At 33.2% G+C, this 15,028-nt stretch overlaps 1 protein-coding gene across 1 annotated transcript in view; it reads right to left on the bottom strand.

The window, feature by feature from the left end:
- Positions 1-9,844: 9,844 nt before the first annotated feature.
- The window catches only part of LOC119836593, an 8,485-nt gene continuing 3,301 nt past the window's right edge, over positions 9,845-15,028 (bottom strand). The window contains exons 2-7 of the mRNA XM_038361974.1: positions 13,894-14,065; positions 13,457-13,513; positions 12,893-12,980; positions 11,439-11,561; positions 10,534-10,689; positions 9,845-9,994 (exon numbers count right to left, since the gene is read on the bottom strand). Coding sequence (XP_038217902.1) covers positions 9,845-9,994; positions 10,534-10,689; positions 11,439-11,561; positions 12,893-12,980; positions 13,457-13,513; positions 13,894-14,065 — 746 coding nt within the window. The remainder of the gene's footprint in view (positions 9,995-10,533; positions 10,690-11,438; positions 11,562-12,892; positions 12,981-13,456; positions 13,514-13,893; positions 14,066-15,028) is intronic.

Below are 15,028 nucleotides of genomic sequence, written 5' to 3' on the forward strand. Positions count from 1 at the left end.
CAAACTAAATTTAAACCTCACCGTACTAGTGCTATGAACACATTGATTATCATAAATAAACTAAAACTCGCTGCTATCTGAATTTCTAATTCATTCCACACACGTTTTCAATTTTCACAATTCCCAGCGTGCATAACGCAAGCTAGACTTTCAATAAAAGTATAAAAAACAGTGTAAGAGTGTGTAGACTTTTATTAAACATATAGTCTTTGATAAAAAGCTACACTTTGACTGACTTTGCTTGTGTTTTTATATAAAAAAGTTGAAAAATTGTATAAAATTAATTTAGCGTCTACGAATATGTTTGCGATGTGTATAAATAGATATATAATATATAAGTGAAACGGTGAGAAAAACATCTCATGGACGCTGACATGTTCAAGACTCATAATTTTGATGACATGTGACATCTGCCAGCCTTCACTTGGTCAGCGTGGTAGATGGCTCGAGCCTTCATAGAATGCCTGTGGGAACAAATATGGACTAATAAATGTGACGATAATTTCCAGTGAAAAAAGCATAGTACTCGAAAATGAAACACAAAATAATTGAATCATTATTTATCATCCCTATAAGATTAATTTCATATTTTAAAATACTCCAAATATTCATATGCTAAATTCGTTACTTCGTGTATGCAGGACATTATTCACAGTACATAAAGTAATACAAACATTTTCAATTTCAGTACTCATAATTTGTATTGTAACATAACACAACCAAAGTATACAACAAAAACGCAATAAGTCACAAAACATTTGATTTGCCGAAATGGCAGCGGCATTCAGAATTCAATTTCCCTGCACATATTTCACGGAAAACTTACAATTCCATCCAACTTTTGCGTTTCTCAGATTTATTAACTTCGAACGCCCAGAGCTGTCGCTGTTTCGTTGATATTCCGTTGATTCCGTTATATGGATAAACACATATAATAAACTAATATTATAAATAACATTTGATTGTCTATTGCGATTTAACCAAAGTCTATTCGACCGATTTAGATATTTACATTGTTAATAATTTTAATAAGTATATCATACAGTCCTGACGAAAACATTTACTTCAGATTCATAGACTATTTTGTTTAACGTTTTTTCTATGATCTTATAAACACAAAACCTGCTGGGCTTTTCAAAAACATGACAAGGCAACACGCCTCCAATTATTTTTATGTATAAATGATCAAAATTCTCATCACAAATTCTACGACACGACAAATGAAATCAAAGTGATCCCTCTGGGCACGCCCTTGGGCATGTCCCCAAAGAGTGGGTTTAGGAGATAAGTCAGTAAAGAAACTCACAAAAATAAACCTTTTTAACATCTAAAAGACATTACTTTAAAAATTTGGTTTAATAGTTAATTGCAATGAAGAACATAATTTATTTAAAACTAACTGTACGTTTTCCCGCGGACAAACACGCAGGCAAAAGTAAGTTTTTCTATAGCTTATGTGTTATTCTGATACACAAACTACTTCACAGCCAAGTATCATCCCAATCCGTTGAGTGGTTGTCGAGGGAAAGAGCAAAAAAACATACATCCACCTTCTAAACTATCACGTTTGTAATACCAATAAAAGCAGGATAAGTTAAATAATACTAGCTGTAACCCGCGGTTGAAACCGCGTAAGTCCGTATCCCGTAGGAATATCGGTATAAAAAGTGCCTATGTGTTATTTCAGTTGTTCAGCTATCTACAAAGCAAATTTCATTGCAATCGGTTCAGTAGAATTTACGTTAAAGAGTAACAGACGCACACATACATATGCATCCATCCTCACAAACTTTCGCATTTATAGTATTATTATTCGCCAATAGATGTCAGGAAGAGTCATAATAAATTGGGACTACTCAAACGCCTCCTATTTGTTAAAAAAGTAAGTTTAAGTCTATAAAACACGAATATGACATTTTCTAAAAAAGATTCCTAGCTAGATCGATTTATCGCCCCCGAAACCCCCTATATACTAAATTTCATGAAAAAAAAAAATATACATATATACATATATATATATAAAGATATAAGATTAATACATATTCTATTTCCTTTTTCAACGGTACGCATGACAAGCTCCAATTGCGAACCCATTATTAGTTAAAGGAGTACAAAGCATCATTGAAATAAAATTCTAAATGTAAAACTATACTAACCCACAACTCGTTTGACAATAGAAAAATTTAAATGCAATATAATTTCGGCTGACCCCACGCCTGCACGTGACTTCCGCCCAAACCGGGATAAACCCGGTCATAACGGATTTTGACAAAGTGGAAAATTATTTTTCCGTCTGATGATGGATCACTTACTGTATTGTACTTTCTTGTGTGAGAAAAGAAATGAAGAATTTTATTGTCCCTTTTCTAAATCGGAATAAATACTTTTCAAACAGCGGTGAAAAAATTTCTGTTCGCATCAAACGTTCTTTTACGAGGTAGTATTTAATGCAATCATAAGATCTGCTACTAACGAAGCGAAAGGTCAGGGATTCGAGAGGTTTTCAGTTGTTTTTTTTTTAACAAACCATCCGTGCCCTATTTCCATAAAAACCACTCCAATAGGTGAAGGAAAGCATCATGAGGAAACCGTATCCAAATTCCTAATCGGAAAAATAATTCTTCATCACAGCCTTAATGCTAACAGCCTAAATGCTCTCCCTGTATCAAATATATCCGGTGATGATGATCATTATCCATGAGTAAGCAAAATCAAGGCGCAACACAACACAAATGTAAAAAGCTAAATATGTATATTTATGGACGGATCTTGCTGAACACTAAGTTCATGAGATTATGAAAGGTAACAATTACAAAGAAACCGTTGTTTCTTTTAAGCAACGCACGCAAAAACAATTTTGGGTTTGTATTAAACGATGTATCAGTTTGTGGCACCGTAGTCTCCGAAAAGATGTGCCGATGTTGTTTTTTTTCTTTTTTTTATGTCATAGCGGGCAACTGAACTGGTGGTTCGCCTGATGGTAAGCGATCACCACCGCCCATAAACATTCGCAAAGGTGGCTCTGCAAATGCGCTGCCCGCTTTTATGGGGTAAGTGAAAAGGAAAGGATTAATGACAGGAAAGAAGGAATGGACTGGGAAGGGTAAGGAAAAGGAAACGGGCCTCCGGCTCCACCATACTTCTTCTTTCTAAACTTATAGTTTGAGGAAAATCGACCAACGACAGCCACGACTCGACTCCCTCAATTGCGCGAAAGGTCTTGTAGCAAAACATTCCAACAAATTTTAAACCAATATGACCGCTAAAACGGTTTTTTTAATTTTATTTATGTTCCTCATCATAAAAACAATATGATCATAATATCATAATCTGAATACATATTATCAAAACATAATTAAATAACATATAAATAACCGTATCATTATGTGTTCTTATAAAATGCATTGTTAGCATTCTATTTCAGTCTTCGCTTCCAAAATTGGCTTCATATATTTTAAGGAAAACGTCAATTGGACACGTGTATAGCAGGAATGCAGTATAAACGACTTCATTTTCTCCCATCACTATATTTCCACCTCCAATTACTAATTGCAGCTCCAATATTAACACCTGCAAATAATAATTTACATCAATATTACTAAAGAATCATTTTGGCAAATAAGAGCGCACTTGAGAAGTGCGCTCTTATTATATTTAATTCATTTTTAACACCGCCTATTTATTTATTACTTGGTATTGGTATATTACTTGGTATCATGGCCAAAATTAGATTGAACTAAAAACCTTTTTTAAAATAATGCTCTCCGAAACGAATATAGTTGTATAATTATATTTTACTTGTTAGATTATATTTTACTTCACAGAGATTGATTTGTATTGGAAAATATTTCCATAAAAACTGCTTATCATTTAAAGCATTTATTTTCAATAAACAATGATAATCCCCAAACAGATTTAACATACAATTCGATCTACAGATGTGAGCCATTAATTAATTTAATGGGAATTGAAGAGGGAATAGATATGACGGTATGTCAAATCGCAAACAGCACTTGACGTGCATTTGAGAAAAGTAAGCTCTCCGCATAATATATAACTGTTGTCGCTCAAAAAATAATCTTATGGCGATAGATGCACCCACGTCTACACTTAAAATATAATATACTAGTTGCACACCCCGACTTTGCCCGTGGTCCGCATAGTTTATGAAACTCAGTGAAGTTACAGCTTTCTAATGGTGAAAGAACTTTTGAAATCGGTCTCGTGGTTTTTGCGTGAAAACGTTACAAAAAAGAATTCCTTTTTACGATATCAGTAGTAATATTTATAATACAAAAATATGCTTACAATTGCGTTAATTACAGTAAACAAAGGAAGCAAAACTAGGCTCTTTGTTTTGAAATAAACATTATATATGTTCTTTGATACAAGCAGCATTATTGCGGTCGCCACTAATGCTGTTATTGCGCCGATCACATAAAGATACCACGATGTAAAGTCGAACTGAAAATATAAGTAAAATTTATAGTATACTAGCTGCGCCCCGCAGTTTCACCCGCATAAGTCCATATTCCGTAGGAATATCGCGATAAAAAGTTCCCTATATCTTATTCCAGTTGTCCAGCTATTTACGTAACAAATTTCATTTCAATCGGTTCAGTAGTTTTTGCGTGAAGGAGCAACAATCACACACATATCCTTACAAACTTTCTCATATATAATATTAGTAGGATATAGAAATAGCATATATAACGCCACAGATTTATGCTGTGATCAAGAGTATATGTAAATCTATATTACAAATGAATAAAATTCTCATAAAGACACTAAACTCCTTCGAAACATTTTGAGCGATTTGTATCTCTCTGTGTTTCGGTAGATCTGTAGATAGTTCTTCAGGACAACATGTGTGTTAATTTTAAAACCATTTAGTGATAATTCAAAATCAGTTAAGAGTAATACGTCCTGTAGTCATTACACCTTATATATACCCTATAGAAGTAAAATATGCATGACTGCACATAAAATTGGGTATTGCAATGTTTACATTCATAAGGCTCTTAAATCTTATATTATCAAATTCAATATACCACGCACACACATGCAATAATATAATTATACTCGTACAATTTACACTACAACATACTAAGATAGAAATTTAATAATAGTATTTCATATATTATTAAATTTATCGATGTTTACCACCTCTAAAGCAATGGTTAACGCGTTAGCAAAGAACCAAGGGGCAGGGGTTCGATTCCTAAACAAAAAGTCTGGCGGGACACAGGATCTGATCATCCAATTTTTAAATAAATCGATCAGTGAAACACACACATCTGCCCCCGTTCTGCCCCATACCTCACAAGGGGCAAGAGAATTAATATGTTTAGGTACTCACGTCAGTAAAAGACAGAGCTAAGCACACTGCGACGACGGTGAGGATGGATATTATAACGAATAAAGGAACCAGCGTTAAATACCAGCACATACATGCGTATGAGAGTATGCTAACACCAATAAACTGAAATATTATATTATATTATACGATCTACTAGACGCTCGTCCCGGCTCCGCCCGGATATCAAAATTCCTGCCATATCCCAAGAGAGCATTTTATCTATTATTTTTTTTATTTAAGTCAGCTCGTATTCTATCTGTATACCAATCTTAATCAAAATTCGTTCAATAGTTTCTGTGTAATTGACGGAAAAACATTCAAACAAACAAACTTTGATATTTAGAATATTAATATGATTATATTATATTAGTTTACTAGCTGTATGTCCCGGCTCCGCCCGGGTAGTCAGTTATCGTAATTGAAGTAATACAAACTATCCTATCTTTTAAGTTGGATCAAACTGCACATGGTGTAAAAATTTCATTAAAACCGGTTGTGTAGTTCAGAAGTCCATGGTGACCAACATTATGTAGATTATAAAACAACAAAATCGGATAAGCATAACAGAGTTAGGACAATAAATTATAAGCGTATATACTAAATTAAGATCTATTTTTAAATAAGACAAGACAAAATGGGAGTCCCGTTGTGGATTGGATACAATGGAATGGAATTGAATTTCAAAATATGCATCTAATAAAACAATTAAAATACAAAGCAAAACTATTTTGACGACCACGTTGCTATGTAAAACTTATTTATGCCCATAACGGAATTCCTTATTATTAAAAAAACTAGCTGTTGCCCACAGCTTCGCCCGCATGCTCAAAATTAACAATTTTTATCCCCTAAAATTCACAATAGATTCTGCATCATAGTGGCCATTTGCATGCAAAATTTCAGCGCAATCGGCGCAGTATTATGGGCTATGCGTTAATAGATCAATCAGTCAACTTTGCGTTTTATGCATTAAGATACTTAAAATTTATTCTAGAACAAAAGAAAAAGAATTCACATTTACCACCAGTGCTAAACATATATAATTACAAGGTACTCGCGTGACGCAATCGCTGTAGAACATAATGTAGTTCAATGGTAAGAGAATAATTCTGAAATCAAACATTCAAAACTATAATATAGTCATAGACAAAACAATTGTTTGTTTTTTTTACAATTTTTAACAATAAATTAAACCGCCCTGTTAGTTTTATTTTATAGTGCATCAAAACCATTAACAGATGTCGCCCTACGTCGTCTAAAACGCGGTACTAAAGTTAAACTGATGTTATTGATGATGTGAACCACGAATTCACGATGGTGCGCCTTTAGTTATTGTCTTAATGCTAATCAATATTCTTGGGATTTATACACGTCCACCTATTGTCATAAGTAGACAAAATTTAAATAGCGCCATCAGCTATCAAATAAACAAAAAATCATCAATATAAATACTTCTAAGATAACAAAGCCCAAAAAGTTACAGCCGAATTGATAACTTCCTCCTTATTTGAAGTCGGTTGTAGGCGGTCCGTGTTATAATTCCTTCTTAGGGTCTTCCTTTTGAAGTCCTGCCACAATAATACAAACTAGCTGTTCGCTCCTGTTTCGCGCGTGGTACACATATAGCCACTTGAAAATCACTGAACGGATTTTGATGATATTCGGCAGACGCTTTTGTACCAAAAACACATGAGCTGTACAAATACTTGCTTTTGTCTATGCGTTTGCTTGTTGTTTGACTAAAACCGCCTGGCATATCTAGTATACCATAGAAACCACAATACAACAATTAATATTTTATGTGATACTTACAATGACACAATTGTTAAAAAGAAAAAATCTAATTCTAATAGTGGTTCTCGAAGCCCGTCTCTGAAAAAAATTAATAAATGTTAAACCAAAATCACATTATTAACTACTATTATCTCAATACAGCTGTCTACAAGTGGGACGACAGATTATGAAGTTCTTCGATGGACCATATTTAAGTGAGACCACATTTTTATTGTGGGAGTCGAGCACGCTTCGGCACGAATTGGCTCCCAACTCCCAGCTAGCACCGGGGAAGTACCACCATATGACATAAAAAAACATGAGAGACTTTTTCTATATGGAGAAAAAGAATCATCAAAAACGACATAATATAGTCATGCGATAACAAACTTTAATGAAATCTGTTAAAAACGGAAAATTTTCCACAAATCGTTAACTCATATGGTTTGAAAAAATAGTGTGGTTTCGGCAACGTTTCATTTAAAAAATTCAACTAATCAAATCCTACTAGTCGTATAAACGTTTGTAAATGTGAGTGGACAAATGGATGTATGTACAGATGTATGGAAGCTAATAAGCTTCGATAAGATACGATAGTATCTTTAAGAAATTTAGAATAGAGGTCCATCGAATAGCTAATCCAGACTACGATCTACGTAGTCTGGATTAGCACAAAGGCTCCTTTTAACCCGGTTGCCACGTGCATGACGCCACGAATTACGAGTTATAGGGAAGCTAGTAAATAATTCAAAGGATACTAACGTGAAGATCTCATATAACAGATAACTGATATTAATACTAAGTAAAGCGGCCACGATTATTAGGGGATATTTTATAAAATCGTTTCTGTCTGGTTCGTAATGGAACCGTGAACCTCTCTCATCATTTTCACTACCGAAGCCACCAAAACCTGAAACCAAGGGAAGTTATAAAGTCCACTTATACATGTACATATTGTAATATTTAACCACTCCTTATTAATGTTATTTTGCTGCATACTATAACAAACAAAGGAGCAGTAACAAATAAACTGCTTTTTAACAAAGAGCTAACTGCCAGTGGGTACTTATACGTTTGTAGACTTAATTGCAAATGAAAAGTGTGTAGTTGTCCTTGAAGAAGCCTCATTATATAAACTTAAAAAGAGAAGAAAAGAAGAGAAGACTTTAAAAAGAAGACCAGATTATAGATTGATGATGTAAAGCTGTTCTCAACAACCTTAATATTAATAATACTTAAATAGTAGTGCTAGGAAAGAATGCATATATGCATTATATGTATTAGCTGTAGTACAATTTATTAACCAGTAAAAATTTGTAAAATAGGAAGATATACCTATTCTGTATACTTTAATTTCCTAATCAATAAATTTCTATATCAATAACACGTTCAGAAGGTTCAAATATGGTTTATTTTGCAATGATATTTACCTGTACCGAATTGCACCCATGTTATCTGTTGACGCTGTTTTTCTCTATTGAATTTCTTTCTGCCGTCCTTACCACTTACATCTTTTTCGACGCCTTTTTCTACATTTTCATCACCACAAACTTCTTTAAGCTGTTCTTCTTTAAGAACTTCATCATTTTCAACGTCTTTACTAGTGATAGGTTTACTTTCTTTTGGTTCATTGGTTTCATGATATTTATCATTCTCTAATAGTATATTGACTTTAAAATCACTCTGTCTTATTTCGTCCACTGCTTTCAGATTCATTCGTTAAGCGTTATTCAATCAGTGTATATCCGCAATATAATAATTATTTGAGAATACGAAATAAAAATAAAATTGGTAATAATAATATAAATTGCTGTATTATGTCAATATGATTAAATTTGACATCTGTTATTCCCATTTTTCTAACTAGTTTAATTTCCTCTTCATACTATTTTGTCGATGCGTTCCTAATTATTATTAATTGGTATTATTGCTACTTACTACCACTACACATGTTGTATATTATTATAATTGCACCATTTTAATATAATAAGTACATTAAACGGTGGTTATTGGTGGCCTCAGATATCAAAACGGTAAGGGTATCAGATATCGAATCCTACCACATGATAGAAACTCCTGTTCTATACACTTTTTTAAAGAAAGTTATGCTGAATTTTAATTCACAAAATGAACACCTAAAATGCTTTACAATAAGGTTTCTTATCAATCCTTACTTCCTTATCAATTTTACATTGAACGTGTGCTCGTTTGTCTCTATTCGTCTGGATAGGATGTTAGGAGACTAGAGATTGATATGGACTACTTTTTACTGAAATGAAATATCTCATTTCCATCACGCATACAAAGGTTCATTAACAGCACAGGCGAAGCAGCGTGCTGAAAGCTGGTAGACCAAATTAAAATTCCATTTGACCTCTACACTGGCACGTGACTTCCTAACTTCGGCTAACCTCAGCAGAACGGTTGTAGCAAAGTGGAAAATTATTTTCGAATGATGACAGATCACTTGTAATATTTTTAGACAGATAACTATATTATGGACATTCGTGCAACAGACAATACATAACCAAAATATTGTTTTTTTTTCTAGAAAAAAGTTAACAACACTCTAACGACAACTATTTCCTATCGAACCCAAAGAGAATATGTCAATCGATTCAATATAATACTATATTCTATATTATCTGTGCCATATTACACTGCAAAACCCAGAACAAAAATAAAACACGGTACATTTTACGGTTTATAATTTCATTCATCCATCATACCCATAATTTGGACTATTTTAAGGAAAATATCAACAATACTCGTATACAACATGTAGGCAGCCAGCGAATAATCGTTTTCCCCGATCTCTATCCTGCCTCCGCCGAGGATCATTTGCAACTCCATTATTAAAACCTGCAAAGAATCGTCTATGTAAATAGGCAATACACAAGGGCAGCTTTTGTGCCGATCCAAACGAAAACGACTTTATTACCTACTTGGGCATATTCCTACTAAACTACTAATATTATAAATGCGAAAGTTTGTGAGAATGGATGTATGTGTATGTATGTTTGTAACTCTTTCACGCAAAAACTACTGAACCGATTACAATGAAATTTCGTACGTAGTTACTGGACAACTGGAATAACACATAGGCAACTTTTTATCCCGATATTCCTATGGCGTACAGACTTACGCTGGTTGTCTGTAAAATTATTGAAAACGTTGCTATTTTGCTTTTAAATGGATTTTAAACGCGATTTATTCATCATATTATTAACCCGACGTTTCGAACACTTTACAGCGAGCGTGGTCACGAGGAGACCGAATAAATCGCTTTTAAAATCCGTTAAAAATTTTATAATTTCCAAATGTATAATACTCGCGTAAAATCAAACACAAGAAAAGACTCAACTAATGTTTACCATAAATACGGGGCTAAAAATACTCACAATAATATTAAGTATCGTCCCAACGAAGAGTAGGCCAATATGCAAGGGCTTGTAATGTATATTCATCACTAGCATAGTGACAGATATGATAGTCGATATGACAGCGAATGCTACCACAATCGCAACCACGTACAAATACCATGATGTGAAGTCGAACTAAAAAATATGATTAGATTTTTAATGTGGTTTTTAAATTTAACGTGATCTGCTTCATGATCATAAGTTTTAGTGATATTAAATTGATTAAATAGATTTAAAAATGCTATCTATAAACACTTGTTAGCGCTTAATAAAAATGGTAAAAACCATGATAATGTATGTAGAAAACAAATCTAGGTTTACGATGACATCTCAAAGTAAATCCGATGTGGGAAAGAGATGGCGCTAGATCACCTATATAGGTCTGTTACTTTTCCACGCTGGAGTTATTACTGCCTCAAGACTTCATGGTTAAAACGAATGGTGAACCCCCCGGTTCAGATGGATCAAAACAGATCAAAGCAATTAACCGCTGAATCAATGATGACGAAATGTACTTTATATTTTAATTTTATGAACATAAGCATCTATTTACCATGGCCAAGTACACATTATTACACTATGCCATAAAACTTGAACATATATTCGTTCAACTAGACTTCCTTCAGGAGCCCTTTTGAACTGTCCAAATACATAATTTAATTAATTTCGATTCCGATTCACAAAGCAGAGAAGAGCCATAATAATTGAGAGGGATACAATGCATCGTATATCCCTCTCAATTATTACTACTACATAAACTACACTACTCAAACAGCAGTGGTATAGAACTGGAAGCCATTCTTACACCAGGCACGACTTAAACTAAAGTTATATGGAGCTACGAGAACAACTCGCTAACAGCTATGGCTCATATTAACACTCACACTAGTACAAGCCAGAAGCACGCACACAGCAACAACCACCAGTGTAGTGATAACTGCATAAAAAACAATATTCGTTCGGTACCGACATGTTACCGCAGAGACCAGCAGACTCATACCAACGACCTGAAAAGTTATTGAATCGTAGTCACATTTATATAATTACTAGCTGCGCCCCGCGGTTTTACCCGCGTAAGTCCGTATCCCGTAAGAATTTTGGGATAAAAAGTTGCCTATATGTTATTCCAGTTGTCCAGCTGTCTACATATCAAATTTCATTGCAAACGGTTCAGCAGTTTTTGCGTGAAAGAGCAACAATCACACACACATCCTTACAAAATTTCGCATTTACAATATTAGTAGGATTAGTAGGATAGGAAGTAGGATTTTCTACAAAGGTCATCAACGTCCCTTGGAGAGAGGTACCATTCCATCTTATAAGGGACCAAATCAACAATATCTTATCAGACACTAACAGAATCACGCCAGTCATTTGAATACGCACAACAAAACAAAAAAATACAGTCGAATAAAAAACTTCCTTACTTCTTTTTGGATTTATATGACATAATATAACACTAACAGTCTAACAGTAAAGTAAGTAGTGGATATTGTTTATATTATCAATACATTTATCCCTCAAACACTTGTGTAACGTAATGTACACACACACACATCTAGATATATCGGGCTATAGTGCGAATACCCATTAGCTTTATTCCTCCTCAGAAACGGAATTAACCAGAATTTAAGCGTAACATATATATGATATATGCCTCGAAAATTATTGCATACTTTTTGGTTACATTCAGACTATCTTTGAATTAGTGACTCTTATTCAATTATAAAACAACATCACAGCACTATTTTGATAAACCCATGCATTAAATTAAAAGTTTCGTGTCAAAAGTAAAGACAGAAATGGGATATGTGTGAGTTACACAAACTGTTATATCTATTTGCATGTTAGAGTTTGTTCTGAATGTCTGATATTTGTCATGATATTGTATACTGTTTGTTAGTATTGTATAAGTGATATCGTTAACGCTAAAAGCGTTCCAAATTTGAACGATTTCGATGTTCAAGTTAATATCTTATTCGTGTATTGATATATCGTATCATCGTAGATTTTTGTGATTTTTTCTGAAATATAATGATTATATATTCCAGACTATTACCATGTAAATGCAGTATAATTAATATCTTAATCGAAATTTACTTAAAACAAAAAGGTTTTTTTTATTAGACAGTTGCAATATGTTAATATATTCCGTCATTTTAATTCGTCTCAAAATATTTTCATTTGTCATCACAGATGTGGAGGTCACGCACAAACACACAGAAAAATAAAACTTTTTTTTTTATACATAACGCAACGTTCACAACGTATTATAGAAGAAGCAAAAAAGTTCTCTTTTTAAATGTTTCAATTTAAAAAAAAATATGATTCAATTTACCGCGAACAAAAGACATAGGAAGTTACAAGGTGGTCGCCTGGCACACTCACTGCAGAACATTACGTAGTTTAGCGGTATAACGATACACCTGAAATACCATATTTATTCATGAGTAATATATACAATTTAATTACTAAAAAACACTGCAGAGTTCACAGAAAAATAACATTAATGTTTTATAATGCTTTCCACAAAAAAGGTAATCGACGTCCTATTCTTATTTTAAGATGGGATCAAATTATAAGAATTTTCTTTAAAATGTTTAATTTTAAAAACAAAAAATGTTATGTTAACGCTAATCGGTTTATCCACCGAGGTTTTACCAACTCAGGGAGTTATTGAGTAGCAATTTAAAAAAAAATACAGTTGATTTGTTTCAATCTGCTTCATTTTAGGGAACGTCGGTTAACAATACTGTCTGATTTAAGTATACCGCTCTATACCCTAATTTTAAAAGACAAGACGAGAATTAAATAACCATTGTTTATAAAATCAAATGTAGTGGTACTAAAATCAAGAGTACAAATATAAATTCAAATAGTTAAAAGTATCAATATAACTTACATTGCCAATATAATGAAAAGCACGTTGTTCTCCCGAAACGTTTCCTTCACGTCGGGTCTGAAAGCATAGCTAAATAAATTAATATGTACAATACAAATAATTACAAATGTAACTATCGTAAAGCAATACATAAATATTAATACAAAACTTAATAAATAGGTCACTCAGTAAGAAGAAGGTTATTAATAAAAAAAATGCTTGATTTGCATCTAATGGTAAGTGAACTCATGAGCGTCCACAAAGCTCGAGTTTCTGCAGGTATTTTCAGATATGTATACGCATTTTTTAAGCCATATGATTATAGGATCGCTTTCATTACAATTACTGACTTCGATATTGATGCTGTAAGAATACCAAGCAAAACTGAGACGGGTGACTAGTATATTAAAAATATAATGATAGAAAATATACAGAACATAAATCGAAAAAAAACTAACGTGGCCAATACAAAAGCGGTGAAAGCAGCGGTGATACAGAGCATAATAAGTACGATAGTGAACACAAATTTGACGAAGTAGTTCCGACTAGTCGGATCGTAGTGTAGTGGCGCGCCGTGCCCTTGGTACCCCCCACCACCGCCATGACCTCCATAGCCACCACCTCCATATCCTGAAATAAGTACATTGAAAAAGAGAACAGACTAATATTAATTAATCAATAGGTCAATAAAAAAATGTGGCAAAAAATCAATGACAATTTGTATATAGAATTTAAGATTTAAACTGGAACTGATACACGAAATTCTATTAGGAACCATATGATAAGAAATGTGTGGTGCGTGGAAAGGTGATAAGAAATCTTTGAAAAATTGTTATCAACTCGGGAATCGAATCCGGAGGTTAAAAAAACACATTAAATAAAAAAAATACATTATTATTAATACAAAAAGTCGCAAGCTATTATGCGACTTCTTAAATGCATAAAATGCGTAATTTTTCATATCCCCAGTAACTACTAATAACCTCGAGAAAAGCAAAACGTGCTACTGGATTGAATAATTCTATATGAAACAATACATTAAAATGTTTTTAACGTTCAATGGTGTTTCACCTGAGAGAATAGTAAGATAATGAGTTATAATTTATGAAGGTATTTGTATTGTATTTATATTGTTTATATATCCATTACTTTTATGAACATTTTCAGTTTTTTGTGGAGACAGTACAAGGTTACTTTTTACCCACGAGTGAAGTTGTGCAAAATGATTTGAGACCTACACCATTCTAAACCCAATTATAACGCAATATAACACCTATTTTCATTCGAACTCAAGAGCGCCTCTGTTCTATCAGACGAACAAATTGATTGTTATTAGTACAACTTGATTTAATATTCAAAATGAAATTTATCCCTTTATAAGCAAACTGATTAAATAAATACGAATTTAATTTACTCAGTTCGTGAACATTATATATTTTATCCTCAACGTTATAAATATGATAAATGGAAAAGTGGTAACGCCAATATTATTAAAATAGTGAATTAAAATTAAATATTTATTATTTTGTGATTTAATCCAACTACCCTCCTTACATGCGAGCACAACCAATCACCGCACGCTCTTAAAGCAAC

The sequence above is a fragment of the Zerene cesonia genome, chromosome 25 (genome assembly GCF_012273895.1).
Source record: "Zerene cesonia ecotype Mississippi chromosome 25, Zerene_cesonia_1.1, whole genome shotgun sequence".
NCBI lineage: Eukaryota > Metazoa > Arthropoda > Insecta > Lepidoptera > Pieridae > Zerene > Zerene cesonia.